The sequence below is a fragment of the Gadus chalcogrammus genome, chromosome 17 (assembly GCF_026213295.1).
Source record: "Gadus chalcogrammus isolate NIFS_2021 chromosome 17, NIFS_Gcha_1.0, whole genome shotgun sequence".
In the NCBI taxonomy this organism is placed as follows: domain Eukaryota; kingdom Metazoa; phylum Chordata; class Actinopteri; order Gadiformes; family Gadidae; genus Gadus; species Gadus chalcogrammus.
The window spans coordinates 4,809,055-4,830,043 of NC_079428.1; the positions used below are offsets into that span (position 1 = coordinate 4,809,055).

Sequence of the window (20,989 nt, forward strand, 5' to 3'; positions counted from 1 at the left end):
ATCCTCGCCGTCGTGGGGGCCCGGCGGCGGCGGCGGGGCGGGGGCCGCTTGCCGAGGCACGGGCCCTCGCTCCGCCGCTCCTTGGAGGAGAGGGACTTGGGCTCCTTGAAGCCGATCTTGGGGTTAATGTCTCGAAGGGGCTGGTTCTCTTTGGGTTTCCTGGAAGGTTCTTTGGGGGCGTGGCCGGGCGCCCAGCCGGAGTCTCTGTGTAAGGCACTTTTGGGCTCTTTCAAGTCTTTCGCCGGCCTCTCCTTGTGCTCCATGGAGGCCTTGTGGAGTTTGAAGAAGCTGCTGCTGTTGTTGTTGTTGTTGTGGTTGGTGGTGTGTTGTTGTTGTTGTTGTGGTTGGCGGGGGTGTTGTTGCTGGTGGTGGAGGTGGTGGAGGCGGTGAGGAGGGCAGTGCTGCTTCCTTTGGGGCCGTCCTGTGGATCAAACAGATCAAACGTATCAACAGAGGGCCTCATATGCTGTTATGTTGAGATGGTGATCCTTCAAGGTTTTCTTCTAGAGATCAACAATTCTCAATTTATATACTGTTGATACTTTTTTTTCGTTACACAATCTGGGGGGGGGGGGTACCGAGGCTGATGCGAGTGTGTGGGAGGTCGTGTTGTGGATTGTACAATCAATCATTCATACAAAGGGCTTTGTATATATATATATATACACACACACACTCCGCATCAACGTAACTTCCACCTGTTATTTATAAAAACGGATGATTGAATCAATTGTATACGATTGATTCAGCCGACAAAGGGAAACCAGTCAAATGCCGCTTTTCCACTGCATGGTACCAGCTCGACTCAGCTCGCATTTTTGGCGTTTCCACCACGAAAACATGGTATCTGGTACCTGAAGTGGCTGCTTTTTGGCATCGATGTGCTCCATTGTTGTTATGTGGGTTCTGTCCATGTGTGGGTTGCGTAGGTGTTGTTTGCGTCACGTACAAAAATACGTCACGGCCCTTTCGCGCAGCCGCCCACGTCCAGGAGGTACTATTTGCGGTGGAAAACGACCCGTGCTGCTACCGTGTCGAGTCGTGTCGAGTCGTGTCGAGTCGTGTCGAGCTACATGTGCGGTGGAAAAGCGGCAAAAGAGCCGTCTTGTGTATGTCCTTTAGGGACAATCAAGACAGTTCACCGCGCCAAAGTTCAGCGCCTCTATTTCATCACTGGTCAGTCAATGAGCGTACCGACGCCTTCCAATTCCAGCTTTGGGATGCAAGCGATATTTAACCATTTCCATCATTCACACCACACCACCAGGACCAGCCTAGTCGACCCCCACAAAAGGTTCATCTAGGACAAAAAGGGTTTGGACCTCCCCAGCCATGTGCTGTGATCCAACCGCCACACATTGCCCAACCTTGAGCCCCATCAACCCAGGCCAGACGGGGCCAGAGAGAGGGAATGCTTCCGTCATGTCCACTGGGAACTGGCGGTGGTGAGGCTTAGCTGTGGTGGTCCTGGTGGATGGGTGGGAGTGGGGGGGGGGGGGGGGGGGTAGGGAGGGAGGGGGAGGTCATGGTTTTTAACCGCCTCTAGTCAATATTTCACCGTTGCAATAAAACCATTAAGTCCGTCTAGACGCCGGGGCCTGTGTGTTACGACCCCCTCCGGTCCCAACCACCTTGGAAACCTCTCATTTGGTCTGGCAGCTCATTACACTGAAGACCGCGATGTGAAGCCCGGGCAGCCCGCCCCCAACCCTCACAAGGGCCCGAGGTTGCAACACCACCTCGTTCACCTCCGTGGCCCCTGTAGTGACTTCTCAGCCTTCCCTGTTGGGGGGCCCACTCGCCATAAAAAATAAAAAAGAGCTTTATCTGCGGGGAGGTTTTTACGGCTTCAGGGGAACAGACACAACGTGTCAATGCGGCCATCATTCAACCCATCATGAAAGATGTGCTTTTTCCCTCCGTCTGAGAGAAGGGGGAAGTCTGTAGAGTGTCGAGGCACGGACCGGTTCATGGGTGATTCACGATGAAAAGGCCTCTAGAAATAGGAGGTTTGGCAAGCGAGCCGTCTGATGGATTTACTTGCCAATCGGTTTTGAACGGGGAGATGAACACACAATGATTTTTAGGAAGCAGCCACGATGTGCGTTTCTTACACATTAAGGTAGAAAACGGCATGGCTTGAGCAGTTTGGTTTGTCATTGACTAAGGGGACTTCAAATGCAAGCCTTTACGCCAGACCCAGTCAAACCTCCGAGAAACCCGACCAATTGAAGGAAAGGAATACGAATAAACTAATTTAAAAACTTTCTCTGTGTAGGAGAAAGTCTTCTTCACTTCCTTAATATAACTGAAGAAAGAAAAAAAAATCGATCTGTAATTCAAACTTTTACCTACAATTTTATGCTGGCACAATGACCGCTGGAACACTGCTTGTGAGCAACCGCCAAGTCTGGCTCGCGGATGAAAGTCATTTATAAATGATCAAGCAAATGTGTGACTTGGTCATTAGCCATTAGAAGACAATTGCGCCGGAGGGCTGTGTGTGTGTGTGTCCGGCGGTGTGTGTGTGTGTGTGCACGAGTTTGCGTGACCCCTGTGCTCCGACAGTAATTCATCACACGCAGTCTGTTTAGGTTTGTAACCATTCCCATGTGCGCCGGGCCTCCTTAGAGCTGCTTAAATGGCAGCATTTAAAAAAAACGGGGGACGTTGAATAACAAATAATGGGACCAACATGTTGCATTCATTAACGTGTGTGCGTGTGCCTGATTCAGTCCCATCCACATGCAATACTTCCCCCGAGGTACGTGAAGAATAACGCACTTCTATACACTCTCTTTGGACCCCCGGCACCGAACCCAGGATCTGGGTTTTCCCCAGAGGTCCGTGATCACACGAGAGCAAGCCGTGCACGCCAAAAACAGCAATGTTGTTTTTTTTGTTGAAAAAAAAGGGCTGTGTGTACACAACTTTATCGCTGGTACGACCCCCCGAAACAGGTGAAAGGACAACATGGGAGTGGTCGACGTGAATCACTGGGCCACTTGTGTGTCGGGACCGGGCTGCGCAAGGCCAAGCAGCCCGGTCCCGACACACAAGTGGCCCCAGGGCAAAGTGGAGCCCCTTCTGTACACTCTGGGGGGTGGGGGGGTGGGGTGTTGGGGGGGGTTCAAAAAAGGGAACAGCTCAGCACGGAGCGCGTCTAAAAGGGGGAGTTGCATGCTGGGACCGTGCGAGGAAGGCTTTTCCGACCACCGACCTTTGACCCGTGGAAGTTCTTGCTCTTCTTGGCGTCCGACAGGGGGACCGGACGCGAGGGTGCTGGCGGGGAGCGTGGGCAGCTTCATGTGCTGGCCAAACAGAGAGGTGGCCCCCTCCTGCATCACCATGACCTGCGGCGGGGGGGGGGGGGGGAGGGGCCGCGGGTTAGAGGGGCAGCGGTGGACAGGTAGGAGGGGGGGGGGGGGGGGGGTTTGAGGACGTATGGTTGTACCGCCTGGTGTTTTAGTGCCTGCGTTGCCGGGGGTGCTCAGAACGAGCCATGTTCCGCGGCTCGGGCTAATTTTCAGGTGCGCTACGCTAAAGGTGGGGGTTCGTGGTCGGGGCGAGGCTGAAGGGGTTCCTTTGCGTCACGCCACAGCCATGTGCAAACATCACAAATAAATCAAAAGTTTAAAAAATAAAAGATACACATTTAACCTGGCCTTTCAGGTTTCGACAACTTTCAAACGAAGGCACATTGAGACGCAGAGTTCCCCACCGAGCGCAAACGCAAGCCCCGAGAACATGCTGAGGACGTCAGGGCCATAATGGAGTCAGTGTTGACTTATTCTCAATTGACACGATTTTCAGTTAAACAAACTTCTGAAAGTTATGTCGGGGCCTACATGAAATATTACTGAATACCCCCCCCCCCCCCAACGACGGTATGAAGGAACTCTTACTTTGGAGTCTTCCGAGCTTCGTTTATGAGGATCCCGTTGCTGTCATCAACAAGGAAAGAAAACGTCAGCCAACAGACAACACAGCAACAACAACGACCGAACGTCGCCACGTTATCGGCTAATTATTGCCAAATAATAATAATAATAATAATAATAAATTTTATTTATAATGCACTTTATATTCAAGAATCTCAAAGTGCTTAATCTCTAAGAGTCGCTCATCTTTGGTTGAAATGAACCCAAAATATTTTAGTATGAATGCTTAAGAAAAATAACCTGCATCTTAAAGTACGTTTACATGGAGAAGTCATTGTATAATAAAACAGGTTAGCACCGTTAACTCCTCCTACCCCTCATCTTACACCCCTCCTCCTCCACCCCCTCCTCCTCCACCACCTCCTCCACCTACCCCTCCTCCACCACCTCCTCCACCTACCCCTCCGGCCTTGAGCAGCTTCTTGCGGAACTCCTCTGTGGGGTTGTTGAAGGTGAGCTTCTCGCAGCGCAGGTGATTGACAGGGGGGTGTCCCTCCAGGTGAAGGAACAGGTCGTAGTCGAAACGCACTTTCTTCGGTTCTTCCTGGGAAAACGCAGACACAGGCCCATATTTGGGCAAGAAGATCAGCGCCAATCAAAATCGATCTAATCCAGATTCAATTCAACCAGCCATCGCTTTGTCTTGCAGCCCACCGTACTATAGAATTATGAATTGCTAGTTTAGTGAGTAATACAGAACATAAGGCACTTAAAAAAAAAAAATGCGAAATAATCGCAATTACATATTTTTTCTTTAATATAATTGTACATCTGCTCTCCAATTTCACTCTTATCTTTCCATCTTTGAGTACCTGTGACAGATACGATCTCGCTCAGGATTAACAAAGCACTCTGAATCACACTCTGCTCTCAAAACCCCCCCAAAAAGCACTCATTTCTAAACAGAGTGTCCCGACACATGAGCCCGTGAGCCTAATGGCGCTGTTGAACTTGATGACACGGGCCAGTGATTTATTTGCCCCCTTGAGCTGGGGGTCTGCAGCCAGCACCGTGCCCAGGGGCAGCCCTGAATGCCAGCGTCTGTCATCCCCACAGTCCGTCTTTCCCACGGGTCAACTCCATCGTCAACGCGACAGGAAAAGCTTCCTCCTTCCTGCCGGGAGGCCTGCAGCTAACTGCAACATTTATTTTTTTGGTCCCAAAATTGCCGCTACATTTATAGCAACTTCACTTCTTAAGCAACACACGGCTAAATTTAGTAGCTTTCTACTTAGCTTTCTTTTTTACGTTCGTCTTTAACACATTTACGATCTCAAAAAAAAACAACGAATGGAATTAAATATGACATTTAAACTTTCTGATTGGCCTTCACTACCGGTGTGAACATGCAAACCACTTTTGTTCCTGACATTTCCGATTTTTTAAATATCACACCCTGGCACCCTCGTCTCTTTGTTGAAAAGAAGGCCACTAAGATTAAAGCAATTGCATGCCATTAACTGAAATCCCTTCTGCACTTATGCACGCTCCCTAATACCTTGATGCCATTTAAAACCAGGACAAACCCGGTTGCAGTTGTGATCATCCGTCACTTTGCTACGCTGCCAACTTTTAAAAACATGTCAAAACCGCTCCCTTTGCCGACCGTATTCAGCCAACCGTCTGCACACCAGCCGTTGTAGGCCTCTGGGGCAAAGGTGCTGCGGAAGAGGATAATTTGTCAGAGACACCTGCACCACCAGGGTCCCTGGCTTCAACATACCTCACCGATGGCCACTACCCAGGCCTCCCAGAATACACACCGTCCCACAGGGCACAAACACCCTGCCAATAAGACGGGCCCAAGGGTAATGGCAGAGCGCACACACACACACTTTGTGTTTGCAATCCCACCCTCCCACAAGCCGAGACCAGGGGGCCGCAGACACCGAAACCCGGCCCAAAAAGTGACACCGCTGGCAGGCTCCGCTCGCCCCGTCCGACCCCCTCCCCCCACTCGTCTCCCGTGGATCGTGCAGAGCATGAACCCGTGAACACCGACCCGAGCGACGGGCGGCTGGGAAGGAGTCAAAGAGTCGACTTCACAGCGCCAAGTGTCCTCTGAATGCCGCTCTAAATGGGTCAGGAGATCCAGTTTCAGAGCGAAGCTTGATGGCGTACGGCCAGCGCATCATTTTGCTTTTGTTTGCGCAGAACAAGTCTGTGCCCAGTGCCTTTACAGAGGGGTTAAACTATATGTGGGCCAAGCGTCGAACCAGCAGTTATCCTGATGGACGTGGAAGGATTCATTTACGAGGTGGACAGGTTCAGGGGACAAATCAGAGCATCACTACCGCTTAACGCATGCACCTTTACTGTGGTAAAGAATGCACCATCCTTTACGCGGTGTTTCTGAGGCTGTGGGAGGAAGTGAGGACATTAGTTGGAAGTTGTAGAAGAGCGCGACAGACGGTGTAGTAATACTTAGAAAGTCTACGTCAAGCTGCGGGTCTTGATGACCACGTCGCGCCCTTTGGGTCCCGGAACCCAAATCGGATGATTTTAACGGTTTCTCGACTTAAACGATACAGCCGGGCACATCCTCACACATCCAGCGACTCCGCGCTCTAAAGCCAAGAGGGGCTAGTTACAACCGCACGTTCCGGGAACGCCGGTTGGGAGGTTTGGAAAACTCGCCGCCGGCGGACACTCCCGATTGTCTCCCGTACCGCGCGAGACGCCTCCGCATCCAGCGCATTCCGGCGCCGTCACCCTCCTGATGGGATTTCACGCTTGCCAGATCCACCGCGGGGAAGGCGTGATTGACACCGTTGGACCGCTCTTTCTCCGAGAGAGAGATTGCCAACGGAGCAAATGAAGAAAAAACAGCCCCCCCCCCCCAATCTGTCACATCAGCCCGTCACATCGGCCTGCTCATCGCCGTCTCGCACTACAGGCGCCGTGGTAACGGTGCGACGGGGGTGTTTGAGGAAACGGTTAAGAAATATTTACATAAGCATGTAATAATCATAATTATATTTTAATAAAAAGGGACAATGCGCGTGTTGCTCATCATCATGCGACGGTACTGGTTCACCCATTCCCCGTACACAACAAAGACAAGCTAGGATAAGATGCTACATAACCGAGTACTATAACTAAATACGACGTACAATAAGTGCGTACATTAAGGGCCAGGACGTCCCCCTCCAAGTTGTAGGGGACGGGGCGGCTATGCAACAAACAACTCGCCGTCAACTTCCACATGGGGGGGGGGGGGGGCTGGGGGGTGTACCTTGTTCCTGAAGTACACCTCGATGGGCAGGATGAAGCCGGCGTATCCCGATTCCTCCACTTTGTACGGCGGGTCCTTGAACACTGGAAACGGGAGACACAAAGCGTCCGATTAGGAAGTGAAATGAGCGATCAAACTCTAATGTAGTCGAAATAGCACCAAGAATGGGGAAGAAAATAGACTAGACCTAGGCATTTGCCTTATTCACCGAGTTGGCAGAAGGCCTTCATATTTTAATCATATTTAATTATCCGCACCGTTGATTAGGAAGTGATGTCCATGTCATTTAAAACGTTTTTTAATAATCATAATTATTAAAAAAAAAGAACCATTCATGTTTTGCTCATCATCATACATACAAGACACTCTGAAGATACTGATGTGATACTATCGTTAAATAAGATATAGAATAAGCATATGTAATATCAGCATATAGAAACGGGTTTTGCCTAATTCTCCTGTCCGCGATCCTATTCAAGCACTAAAATGCTAAACTCATACTCCTTTCTAAACGGCCATGTCGTTTTTAACTGAAAACCACACCAGATGGGCCGTCACCTGTTAAAACGTCTCAGCCTGCCAATCACAAACCACTTATCACGCCAGTCCCCCAAATATTCAGAATCACCTCAAATATTCACAATCATATTCTTGCTGCATGAAAATAAATAAAACATTTCCTTCGACAAAATTCTGCCAAATCCATTGCTTATCCTCGCATCTGCGCACCGACGCACGCACCATACGGATCCAAAAGCACACAAGACTGGTAGCTAATCTATGGTTACAACAAGTCACCTTCGCTTACCCATCAGGCCTTTGCAGACAACACAAACAACCCGTAGCGAAGGTCAGGTGACTCCATCACCCTCCCCTCCCCCCTTCCTCTGAGTCTCCCTCCCCCGTCCCAGAGGACTCTGCATGGAGCACACCAATTAACTGCGGTGTTTTCTCGCCAGTACACCTGTGAGCTCTGCGGTTGTAACTCAGGATGCAGGCGACATGGGTCCACAGACTCCACACGTGTCATTTCCTCACCGGTTGACGAAAAGATGAAGAATGGCCCCTGCCATCTCACATTAGGCTTACAGCGAGCAATCGAAACGTCCTGAAACATCTTGGGGTCTCCACTCAATTAGCAACACAAATACATTTATAAATTGATCAATAAGTGTTCGGTTCGTTAAGATTTCCCCACCGAACGGGGCGCCAGAAGAAGACACGTTGTTTTAACTCTTTGTGGTTTTTTATTTACTTTGTTTGATTTTCCTTTTCAGTTGTTTTAGTCCACAAATAACAGGTTATAAACCTGTCGAATAGAAAGGCTATGGTGTAAACAACAATATTGATAGCCACATGCATAATATATTATAATAAAATTGTATAGTTGTTATGTTCTATTAGTGTTATAACAAAATAGTATAATATAATATATAATTAGTGTTTAAACTGATTATGCAACAATTGCAGAAATGCAACAATTCCCCACACAAGCAACATTGCATATTAAACATTGCACTGCCACACACAAGCCACATTGCATTGCATCAAATTATCCAAGTCAACTACTTAAATATCAATGTCAATGCTACACATTAAACCACACATTAAACCAATAGCCAATAAGTGCTCTCAGTATGTTGGCCTAAACTGCAAAACAGTGAGTGTAGTTTTAAGTAGCAACGCTGAGCACAGCAAACCATTATCTATGTGAAGCGATTAACTACATTACCCAGCCTGCATTGCAACCAGGAAGTATTCTCGTGTGACAGTGACGACACTACAATTTCAAACATTCACCGGGATACTATCAAGCAGGTAACGTTAAACATCAGACCGCAAACGATGTTTTATCAGCGTGACCAAAGTAACCAATAACCGAGTTATCAAGCATACAAATCGCGCACATATACAGCGGCAGCATTAACAGACAAACAAACTTAAACCACGGCTCAAATGGACAGAAGCAGTAGCTCACCTGTGGCGCATATAGCCCGTGCCCGTGCTCATTGACTGGCCCGCGATTCAATCAGGTTGAAGTGAACCTCCCACGTTCACCTCACCTGCGTTACATTGCTTTTGAGCAACCGTGATATAGTGAACGCAACACGCAGAAAGATCCTATTGGACTCATACTTGAAATCGAACATTTCTCAACTAAAGTTCAGTGAAATAGACATTACCGTACACAGGGAAATGTTGGTTGTGGTGGTTGCAGAGCAAAAGGCCAGGAGAAGATTTTGAAGTTCCCCACGTTGGTACCGCAGACCAGAATAAAACACGGGGTGTTTCATTACTGTTTAAACCTCAGCAGCAACCCTCAGACGTTAATTAGATGTTTTAGCTGCAATGCATGCCATTAACTATCCAGGCTATACAGGCAGATAACCCCCCTTCTAAGGTTTTTCTCTTTAATTTCCTTTTGTTAATCTTGGAATCGTGGATGTGGACGAATATGTTCCCTTTACAGATGTAGAGTATTTCTATCTTTCACGTCAACTTTCTAACGTCAAATGTATCGTTATTGTACAGTGGATGCCTCATCCAATGCCAACAAGTCCAGTATTGTGCCTTCATGGATGATCCAAAACCTTGCTATAAAAGGAGAGTGTGGCTCCCTGGTACCCAGAAAAATGAAGAGCTAATCTATGCTGTGTATGTTTTACCATGACCAAGCAACATCGGTCACAATTGGGAAAATGAGTTCGAAAAGGTTTTATGGAAAAACAAATCACAATTATTTATTTTGGTCGATATTGAAATCACGATTATTCAAATTTTGTTGAAACCGAAAATAATGTACAGAATTTATCGAGCTGCAATTTCTATAAAACATTTAATGAAAATAAATATATATATAAACATAAAATAAAATAAATCATTTCAATCGATTATATTAGTTCGGCGATGACCCCAAAATCGAAATAACGATTAAAATGTGATTAATTGCACAGCCCCAATAGCATGTATACGCCAAGACTGTCTACCGAGTTCACCACAAAAGACAGAAAGAGTGAAATAGGAAATGACGACCGAAACTAAAGAACACAACATGGTATATGGATATCAACAGCCTGGCTTTTGTTAAGAGACAACTAGAGGTGTTATATTAGGACGACCGCACAGGAACCCAATTTAGCAGCTAGGAACTGTAGCTCAGTTGTAGCGCATTCCCCTAATGAGGGGACTGGCTCACAAGGAGTGAATCTCTCAAGACTACGCTTAGAAAATCCACCTGGGAGGGACTGGGGAGGGGTATTAGGAAGAGCCTGTTATCTGGTACAATGAATCTCTCCTCCTCATTCTGTATATTGTCCCTGAAAAATGAACATAGAAACTCGACCGTAACATTTAGATACGCTGTGGAAGATCCAATAATTCCACTGAGAAACCAAGCCTTAGTCATAAAAATATAGATCCAATTTTGTGACATAATCTATAGATATGATATAGCATATTAGAAGACATAAAAACGTTATAGGATGTTTTACATAGGGCTAGTCAATAATTAAATATTGCAGTTTTAGAATGGTACTGTATAGTCATGAAATGAAGATATCAACTTGCTGCGGTACCCAGTGTTATTGTCTAAATGAAACACGATGAGAAGACATGCCTTTAACATGATCAAACACGAGATTTGAAATGACCAGCGAGTCAATTATTTCCAATTTTTTTTTTTTTAATTCATAAGTGTGTCGGGATATTTAATGATCTCGTGTATAATCCCCCAGAATTCTCGCTATCGCGCATCTTCCCGTATCGCCCATCCCTGCTTCCTCTCTCCATACTCCCGATGACAGACAGACCCTCCATTGCCACAGGTCTCCGCCATAACATCACCCCTGCACCCCCCCCAGACTAGGGGATGACTGACAGTCGGGTAGGGTCCGCGCCGCAGGGGGGGGGGGGGGGGGTCCCCCTCATCGCTGAGGCCAAGCAACCCCAAACCAAATAAAGCTGTGCAAATATTATGGGTCATTATTAATTGTGACCGGGTCAGGTTCTATTGCAAAGAGGCTTAAAAAAAAAAAAGAAGAACAACGCTATTCACGTCCAGCCCCCCCCCTCCTCCCCCCGAACCTTATGTAGAACATGGTGAAACAGAGGAGCACAGCCCCCCCGCAAACCTGGGGGTGCATTCAAGCCCCACTCCAGCCATAAATCATCCGCCATTATGTAATTGCCCCGTCTTTGAAGCTTTTGTGTGCGAGCCGGGCATCTCGCCGCTGTAAGTAAAGTAATCGTCTAAAATGAGGCGATTCTGTGTCGGGTGATTAAGGAAGACTGCGTTCCCTCGTGGGGGTTGGCGATGGCTGTATAATGCGAAAAGAAAGCCTAAATGTATTCTAACCCGATTGATAACACTTCATTACAATACAGTGAAAAACGAATACGCAGATCGAAAATGGTGATGCGGTGAAAATAAATACATTTTAAATCACAACCAATACAAAGTCGTCAATATATAAAAAGGGATGGTAAATGGACTGCCTTTATGTACCGCTTTTATCCAAAGAGCAACATTGCAAGACATTCACCCATTCATGCAAACATTCACACACAGCGGAGTCAACCATATGCTGGCTAGGAGGAGCCGGGGATCGAACTAGCAACCTTGGGGTTACCAGCCAACCCACTCTGCATCCCAAGCTACTGCCGCCTACAAAAACAAATAGATATATACTTCGTGCTCCTCCCTGATCGATATATTGGCACTGCGCCACAATGCTGCTTCCCAGCGCCACTGTGACATTAAACACGGGGCTGTGGCGGCTCACCCTTTGTTTCAGGCGTACTTCAGGGACGACCTACAAGAGTTACTATTGTGCGGTTGCAATGTCATGCCCACCTTCTGGGACCGGGTGCCCTTCAAACATGGGTGATGAAATGTCAGGTTGCATTTTCATGTCCAGCTCCATGTTGTGGTCGAAGATTTAGGTGTTCATCCTATTGACCTTATTAAGAGTCTTCATACCCCATTTGACTCATGGCAAGAGGAAATCAATCTCTCATCTGACAATTTTTTTCTTTTTTACTTTGACAGCTACTTGGACCGAAATGGAGCGAATCATCAATCTTGCAGTGTGTGGTTAGTCATTGCACAACCCTTCACAAAAGTGGATCATGTGATATAATTCATGCCATATAATCCACCCCCTCCGATAGCCAGTTTGACTTGCTGATTCTGCCTTATATTCTCTCCAAAAATAACCGGGCCTGCGATTCAGTTGGCAGATGAATGTAGAGTAGACAGGTAGAGGGCATTTGATTGCTTGCTTGCAAAAGGAATTGCTTAAGAATCAACTATCTTGTACAGTCAGCATGTAGCGAGGGGAATTCTAACGGCACTAGCTCTCACACACAGACACACACACTAGCAAAGCGCTAATAATGACCATCTCCAATGATCATTTTCACTCAGGATTAGCGAGTGTGGCAGCTTGGATAATCAAGGAAAGTATGGTTTATGAGATGGCTATAAATTTGAAAGTAAACAAGTGTTAATTAAAAAAAAAAAACTCTCGTAGCATCTTTTTTTTGTTGAATCATAGTTTTGCCATAGGACGTTTTATAAAACGCCAAACCAAAAAGCATGAAAAATGCTTTGCAAGGGATCTCAAAGAAACAAACAGGAAAAGTCAGCAAATGGCTGCTTCAGAGCCACAACGTTGCCAGTGGTTTGCATCCTGTTCACACAGGCTATGTGTCAAATGGGTTTGTCAACCTGAAACATAGAAATTAAGGGGGTCCCGGTGTGATACTTCTCCCACCCCCCTTGACTAGGAAACGTTCCAGCTTTGGTTTCAAGAGACAAATGCTTTTAATGGCAGACGAGAGTCAAAGACCCGCTGACAGACAGGTCATATAAACCATGCGTCAATAAAACCACTTCCTCCATCTTCCTTTCATTGACAAAACCAGAGAGCCAACATTTACAGCTCTGTTCCTGCTTCTGGGGGCAATCAGTGCTACAGTCTGCCCATGTTTCTGTCTGAGATTTCCCCCCCCCCTTTCTCCTCTTGCATGGCTTTAAAAACCGCACTCGAAGCAGCAGCAGCAGCAGCAGCCGCCCTGTGCACAGAAATCCTTTGGAGAGGGAAGGATTAAGAGGGAAGGGGCATACCTCTTCGACACATGCATGGGACTTTGTCACATAACATAGTGACCGACTGTCGAAGGAATAGAAACACAAAAAACGCGAAATTAAATGAAGTAAAACAATTAAAAAAAAAAAAAGGAGCAAACAAAACGATCAAAGAAAAGAAAAAAAGACTAATTTGATCACACACACCCTATGCAGTTTGACATTGTTTTGAAACGGCATAGCACATCATTTGAGACACAGTGCCATTAAGCACACAGTCTGTCCAGCACTACTGTCTGGATTCCCGATCCTCAGAGAGGCGTCCTCAAAGCAAAACAAAGGCCTTTCAATTTACACCTTTGGACCAAAAACCAACCCTTTCTTGTTAAACCTACTGACTAGACATAACCTTTAATAGGGTCCTCTGAAAGGGGAACGCCTGGCTACCTGAAAGGGGGATGTGAGGAGGGGGTGGAGCGGCAATAAGAATGGGAATCCTAGACAACCGAACATTAGGTAGGACATATCCATATCGATGGCAACAGAGCCCCTTAATGTCTTAAGAAGAATGTGGGATTATTCTTATCGAACCTTTCAGAATAGGGTAAGATAGGGTTTTCATTCTCGTCTACACCGATGCACAAACCCTTTAAGGTTGCGTCTGAGATTTGAACTTTGTCGTATTTGGACCATGGCCCATGTGTATTTAGGAACCGCAAGGTAGTCAGGTAAAGAAAGGGTGTCCCAGGAGCTCTGGGGGGCTTGGAGGGGAACCAGGCAGTCTGTCATTATGTGACCGACGGTGCATCTTTCGCGTCCACTTCAACCGTTGACGGATATAAAAATCGACTGTAATATTACAATTTGGGGCGCGGCAGGAGATCAGGAGGTAGAGCGGGTCGTCTGGTAACCGCAAGGTTGCTAGTTCGATCCCCGGAGTGTCGCGGTGTCTCTGAGCAAGGCACCCTAACCCTTACTGCTCCTGACGAGCTGGCTGTCGCCTTGCATGGCTGACGCGGCCGTCAGTGTGTGAATGAATGGGTAACTTCAGGCAATGTTGTAAAGCGCTTTGGGTGGCCTCTGGTTGCAAAAAAAAGCGCTCAATTGAACATTTACCGATTTCATCTTCCCATGAAGACATCCTCCAAACCGGGATCAACGTAGAAACGGGGAAATGGATAGGGGAGGGGATGGGAGAGGGCATGAGCGTTTTTTCCCAAATTACCCCGTGGCAGCCTTTTCCACGGTGCGAGCGGAACCCTTTACAAGATGTGCCCCGCGGTTCCTCGAGATGGCATCGCCGGGGTTTGGGCCGTCGCCATGGCAACGCGGCATTGAAAGTCTCCGAGCGGCGCTGCCATAATGGAGCGCGGAGGTGATTCCACCGACCGCTGCGTCGTTAATCTTAATGCGCGCCTCCGAGTTGCTTTCAAGTCCCGCCGCTGAAAATAAAGTCGCGGGGGGGGGGGCAACGACAACATGGAAGCAAATGGCCGTGGTTTCTAAATGGTTAAAACACCCGGTTATGACTATTCTCATACCAGTACAGCAGTAGTAGGTTGAGGTATCTCAAAAAATGAATAATGAACCATTACACCATTTTAATGAATCAGTTGCTTTGGCTTTGAGATGACAACTATAAAATTGTGCTTTTTTTTTCGAAAAAAAGCATCCCTTTTCAATAGAACGATGCTGAACAATACAATATTTTAGCAGGGTAGGAAATGAGCCACACTGCGCACGGTCGTTGCGGTGGGGGGGTAGGGGGGCATTTGGCCATGATGGTGACAATGTTCCAGGCCACTTAGTTCAAAATGGCTCGCTCCACCTACCTGCACCCCTCCCACAATCTGGTTTCCAAGGCTACACTGAATGTAACCAAATCACACCTAGGTTGCCCGGGCTACACAAATGATGTTGTTAAGAGCTGCCAGAACCTCAAGGCAGAAACAGAGACAGAGAGAGACGGAGACAGGCTATCCCTGGAGTGGAGGATGTGTGTTCCCTAAGGAGCTACTGTAGTCCCTATATTCTCCGTTCATAAGGAGGGCCAGTGAATCATTGATAGAGCTCCGACATGGCAGAGAGAGGCAGAGGAGCGAGTTCAATGTATGCCACCATCATCATCATCGTCCTTAGAAGCAAATGCACGCATGTCGTCTGTAAATGTACACAAGAGATATATAAATATATATGCATAAACGCTCCGAGAGCAATAGTGAACAAAAAAACCTCTCCTTTCAAGTGAGTCTAATTCTCGCCAGCTGCAAAGTTAAGGACTAAATTAAACAAATATGGCCTCAATGAAGGGAGCGAGGGACGAGGAGAGAGGGTGAAGAGAAACATCCTTGGTGCTGACCCTGGGGCTTCCTCTTTCTGCGTTCGTGTGCGCGCGTGCGTGCGGGCGTGCGTGCGTGCGTGCGTGTGTCAACAACTAGCCAGCTGCGGCCTTGGCTGACCACTCGTTTAGCACGCTAGTCGCCCACGCCGCTTGCCAAACACAAAAGTCTCACCTCCGCCTTTTCATCGAGCACTTAGTCAACGCCTTGCTGCCAGTGAACCCTTCCACCCTCTGTTACTACAAACGGGGGGGGGGGGGGGGGGGGGTAATTGATGTCCATTTAGGCTTGCCCTATGAAATCCATGGACCACGGAGATCAACAGTTTTACACTCCAGAGGTGAGGCAAGGCTGCAACGCAATGCAACTCATGCAGGCTATGGCGTAAGTACAAACAGCAGTCGAGTGTTTTTACGTAAGGTGCTTACAGGAGACGTTTTCCCTTTTCCGATGAGACAGCGCCACCAGCACCAGCACTGAGACACCCGCTGCAGTAAGCGGCGTCTTACCCCCCAGCCATTGTCCTCTATTTGAATATGGGTTTAAGGTTCAACAAACAATCCAGAGAGCCGAGTCTTAGAGCAAAATATCTGGAATAAGGCTAGTTGGAACCCAAGTTCAGCTTTAGTTTTGGGAGGGGTTGCCTCTTAAGAGAGAAACAAGAGCTGTGGTCAAAAGATTCAAATTGAGGATCACACAAAATAAACACATCTCTGTGGGATGCTACCCTGAAGAGAGGTTTATTTTGATATCGATGCGATTTGCGCAAATTTCGCGTAATCTCACTTTGAGAAGAAGCTACACTCCGGAATCTACTTGCACTCGTTGAAGCCGTTGAACTATCGATCCACCACTACTGGTCTTCCACCACTGAGCCGAGTACTGGGAAGTGGGTCTCCACCACAGCTGAAGCCCAGCGATATTTGGCCAGCCCTGACTAGATCAAGATGCTGGGACAATTGTTTTTGCATCTCGGCCACATGGGAGTTTTTTTTTTCCTCCCTTCGTTTGTGCATCTGGACGACGTGTGTATAATTCAGATGATCCGCTGTGTCTTGGATGAATTCACACCTCAGACCCCCAGCTGCAATCAGCTCTTCCACAACGAGACAAAATGTTGCCTGATCAAGTAATCAAAAAGGGAAATTCCCACTAATCCTCTGAGAATCGGAATCCTTCGGGACCGCTAAAGAATCCCCTTAATTCCTGCACTGTCAAGAACGCTTAAGTTTAAATTTAAGGGGTAACTACGTCCCAGCGGCTCGGATTTATGGGGGCGTTTCTGACCCTCATAAAGTGTTAGTGTCGCGCGTGTCAGAAAGCATCGCACACTTTGATGGAATGCCTTTCAAGTGTTAGTGCATGCGGCGCGGCAATATTGAGCAAGCCATTCCTCGCTGCCTGCCCAGCGTACTGGACAGGGGATTTACTGTTGTACAGCTTTCCCGTGAGATTCCATTTGAAATTCTGTCTTTTAAAACTAGATATAATGACATGGCACTATTTCCCGACCATATACAAAAAAGGGACATTTTTGCAACCGTGGGACTTTTCTGCACAACCCCCCCTTTCCCCCGCTATTTTGCCTCACATAACACAGCCACTTATTTATTGAATGTGCTGCTTTTACAAAAAAGGTAACGACTGTATTACTATTCAGTCCGTTACCTTTTTTTGCTTTGTTTAATCAATTGGCACCGATGGAAGGAGATGTGGCCAGCGAGCAGGGTTATTCCAAGAGTGGCGCGAGCCGTCTTCCTCCAAACATAAAAAGATAAATTAAGCTAATGTTCCGACGGTCAGGAGGTGGACGGAGCCAGAGTACTCAGGGCATGACGTTTGTCACCATAAAAGAAGAAGAAAAAACAGGCAGGAAAAACAAAAGGGTTCACACAAACATGACAAGGGTTTTTTCTCTTTTTCTTGTTGGAAGCAGGATCGAATAGCACGTGTCACTTCCTGCGATTTACTGAAGGTTAAGTACACTCCCTCTGGGTCTTGGACTGCACCCCCAGTCCTCTAACGTTACATCCATCACCACCGGGGTGGATGTGAAGGACTTTGAGGGGGGGAACTGAGCAGGAGTGGAGGGTGGATGAGGGTGGAGGGTGAGGGGGATCAAAACCTGGAACCCACAGCAGAACGTCTTCTGAGGAGCTTTGAAGAGCCCTGTAGCTCCGAGGCAACGCTGTGAGTCCCCCGTCAACATAGCTTTGTCGAACACTCCGAAAAGACTTTGTCAATCCCCGTGGGCTATTCATAAGACGTGACGCGGAGGTTGAAAAGTGTGTTCTTTTCCATAGCATCCGAACACCCCCCCCCCCAAACACACACACACACACACACACACACACACACACACACACACACACACACACACACACACACACACACACCACACACACACACACACACACACACACACACACACACACACACACACACACACACACACACACACACACAAAGAATGTACTGCGTGCCCAAATAGGACCAAGGTATTTTCTTTTTGAATGGGGTTCAGGAGGGGAAATGGCAGGCATAAGCAAGACTTCATTTAGTCCCTCTATGCTTCAGCCCCTCTGTTTGGTAAAGTGTGTACAGTCACTGGCTGAGGTTGGAAAAAATATACTTTCTTTTTGAACACGCAATGAGATCAATCGTTTACCATATCTGGTTATACTGCGTGGTTGTAATCTTGCTTATGAATAATCATTCCTAGAATATGGTTGTTTGACGTGTACAGCCTCATAACTCTGTTAAATATCTGTCACTATCTTAACAGTAACAGTGTACCATCCAGAAGACTTGGAAGGAATAGGCAACATTTCGGAAAGCAAATTGCCCAAACCATTGACCATCTGCCACTAAATGCGTAGAAAGACTCACTATAAAGCACTAGTTTTCTAAACAAAGCCAGCATCCCCTGACACTCAAGACTGGAACAACTTGTGGGTTAATCATTAAGAATATTACAAACTTCAAATCCGGACGGGCAAACTTGTCACAACCAGACAGTGTGGAGACGAAAAAAGGGGGGAAAAACTGCCCCGAACAGAGACTATCTCACAACTGTTTTTAATAACGTGAATCTTTTGTCTGCCATTTGAGTCACATATAATTAGAATAAGACAGGGTCTCTCCGGTAAGGCACAGAGTTTGGCTCGCTGCCTAGCCCTTGTCACGCCAGAGAACCCTCAAATGCTCCAGAGGCAGAGAGGGGGTGGGCTGGGGTAGGGGATGAGGAAGAGGAGGAGGAGGAAGGGAGGGCAGAGGAGGAGGAGTAGGAGGAGGGAGGGAGAGCAGAGGGGGTAAAAAAATTCCAAACTAGCAAATATTTTAATTGATCTCATCCTAGCCAGACGTTCCATCACGAGAGGGTGCCTCACATGCACAAGTGTGTGTGTGTGTGTGTGTGTGTGTGTGTGTGTGTGTGTGTGTGTGTGTGTGTGTGTGTGTGTGTGTGTGTGTGTGTGTGTGTGTGTGTGTGTGTGTGTGTGTGTGTGTACAGGCGAACACATCCAGGGAGCAGGCTTCAGGCGTTTCCAACACCCTAAATGGCTACGATGCCCCAAAATAGGCTACCTATCGCATCCAAAAATCACTCTCCTCGCAGAAATACTAGTCGACCACATCCACCCGAATGTGAGCCGTTGCGCTGCGATTACAGTTGTAGGCTTACTAACGCTATGGGGTTGCTTATACCTTTTATTCATGGTCCTGCAACATGGTGTTCAGATACAGTAGGCTACAATGTGCTATAGAGGGCTACAACATCCACGCATCGTATTAGGGAGAACTTCCAATGCGCATCTTATCCATACGAACTAATACATCCTTTTGAAATCAGTCAAAAGGCAGGCGGTAAAATAAGCTATAATTTGGAATGAAAAAAAAAAGGCTATACCCATGAAGGCGGTGCCAATACCTGGTAAACGGATGCCAAAGCGTTTGGCATCCGTCCTGTATCACGGAATTTAGGATTGATTCTTGGATATTGTATTCTAGCGATCATAAGGTCCCTCTCTAAAATACAAAGCGCACATCAACGACACAACAGGTAATGCATGATCCGAGATGGCCAGAGGCTTTCTTCCAGAGACATGTACGGAGACTTCAACAATATGCATAGTTGGAAAAGACAGTCGGCTCACGTCTAGCGTTGCAACTCCATGGGAAAAAATAAAGGTTTACATGCAATGACCACAAACAAAATTGTATTACCTCTTTTTGGTTTTGGGAAGCTCTCGTGCAGGTGAAAAACAACTTTCTCCACGAAGTGCTGAATGTTACTTTGCTCCGGTCCTCGGACAAAAACGATCCAGTCGTGGGTAAATCCTTCCACAGTGGGTTTTTTCCGGACCTGAGCACGGTGACCAAGTTCCAGTTTCACCTGAACGGCACCCTGTGGGATGTTATGCTTTTGATAAGATTATTTTTTTTAATTTCCACCCAAAAACGTGTGGGATTTTCTTTCTTCACATTTGCAGAAAGGGGCTTTATCAAAACCATTGTGCAGCAGTTGCAACAATCAACAATAAAATGGCATTAGGTCTCATGTCTCCCTACTCGTCCTTCCATTTAACAGTGAAATAATGCACGTGTAAAAAAATAAATAAATTACAGTTTGTGCACTAATGTAAGCCACACAGACACATCAACTTTTCTACATTCATAACTCAACAGCTGTCTCCCTGCAAGTCAGATCACGTTCATTATAAAACCCTGCACGTCCTATTTTACTTTATGCTCCGTGTGTCAGGCTGCAGCTGGACCACCACAGCCTCGACATGCGCTCAACTACAGCGGTCGTAGCCTACTGTACTTCGGCTTCAGATCAATCGGGAATACTGCATGAAATCTTCGGCCGAGACGCGCAAAAAAAAAAAGAAACAGCGAACACACAACGCCGCTCCGTGGACCGCCACACTCTCGCGTGTGCAGGCGGCCGCATTATCATTCTCTACTCACCGAGTTGGCCATCCTTCAGGCCGCGGCGTCACCGCTATTTCATGGAGATTTCGTTTTAAAAGAGACAAGAGGGGAGCCTATCTTGCTTATGGCGGCGTACATGGTCTTTTCTTGATTGAACTCAACCTCGAGTTTCAAAGGCTGAGGGAGAGAAAAAGTAAGACGCATGCGCTGTCTCGCGTGTCTACTGGTCGAGGAGCAGAGCACGAGAGACCGCGAACCAATGAGGGGAAACACACTCACGCCGGCAGCCAATGACGGACCGATAACCTTACCGTAATTATACAACGAATCAGATTTAACAAGAGTTTAAAGAAAAATACAGGTCTACAAATGCTGTCAAATTATATCAGGTTATAGCTTATCATATCCGCCGTTGCAGATATTTCATAGTGATGTGGCTACAAATGTGGCT

At 47.2% G+C, this 20,989-nt stretch overlaps 1 protein-coding gene across 1 annotated transcript in view; it reads right to left on the bottom strand.

Moving 5' to 3' along the window:
- Nucleotides 1-20,809, bottom strand: part of mllt3 (MLLT3 super elongation complex subunit) — a 22,384-nt gene extending 1,575 nt beyond the window's left edge. The window contains 9 exon segments of the mRNA XM_056576181.1: nt 9-311; nt 314-421; nt 3,221-3,268; nt 3,270-3,353; nt 3,906-3,944; nt 4,342-4,485; nt 7,177-7,259; nt 19,828-20,008; nt 20,575-20,809. Coding sequence (XP_056432156.1) covers nt 9-311; nt 314-421; nt 3,221-3,268; nt 3,270-3,353; nt 3,906-3,944; nt 4,342-4,485; nt 7,177-7,259; nt 19,828-20,008; nt 20,575-20,586 — 1,002 coding nt within the window. The 5' untranslated portion in view covers nt 20,587-20,809.
- Nucleotides 20,810-20,989: the final 180 nt, after the last annotated feature.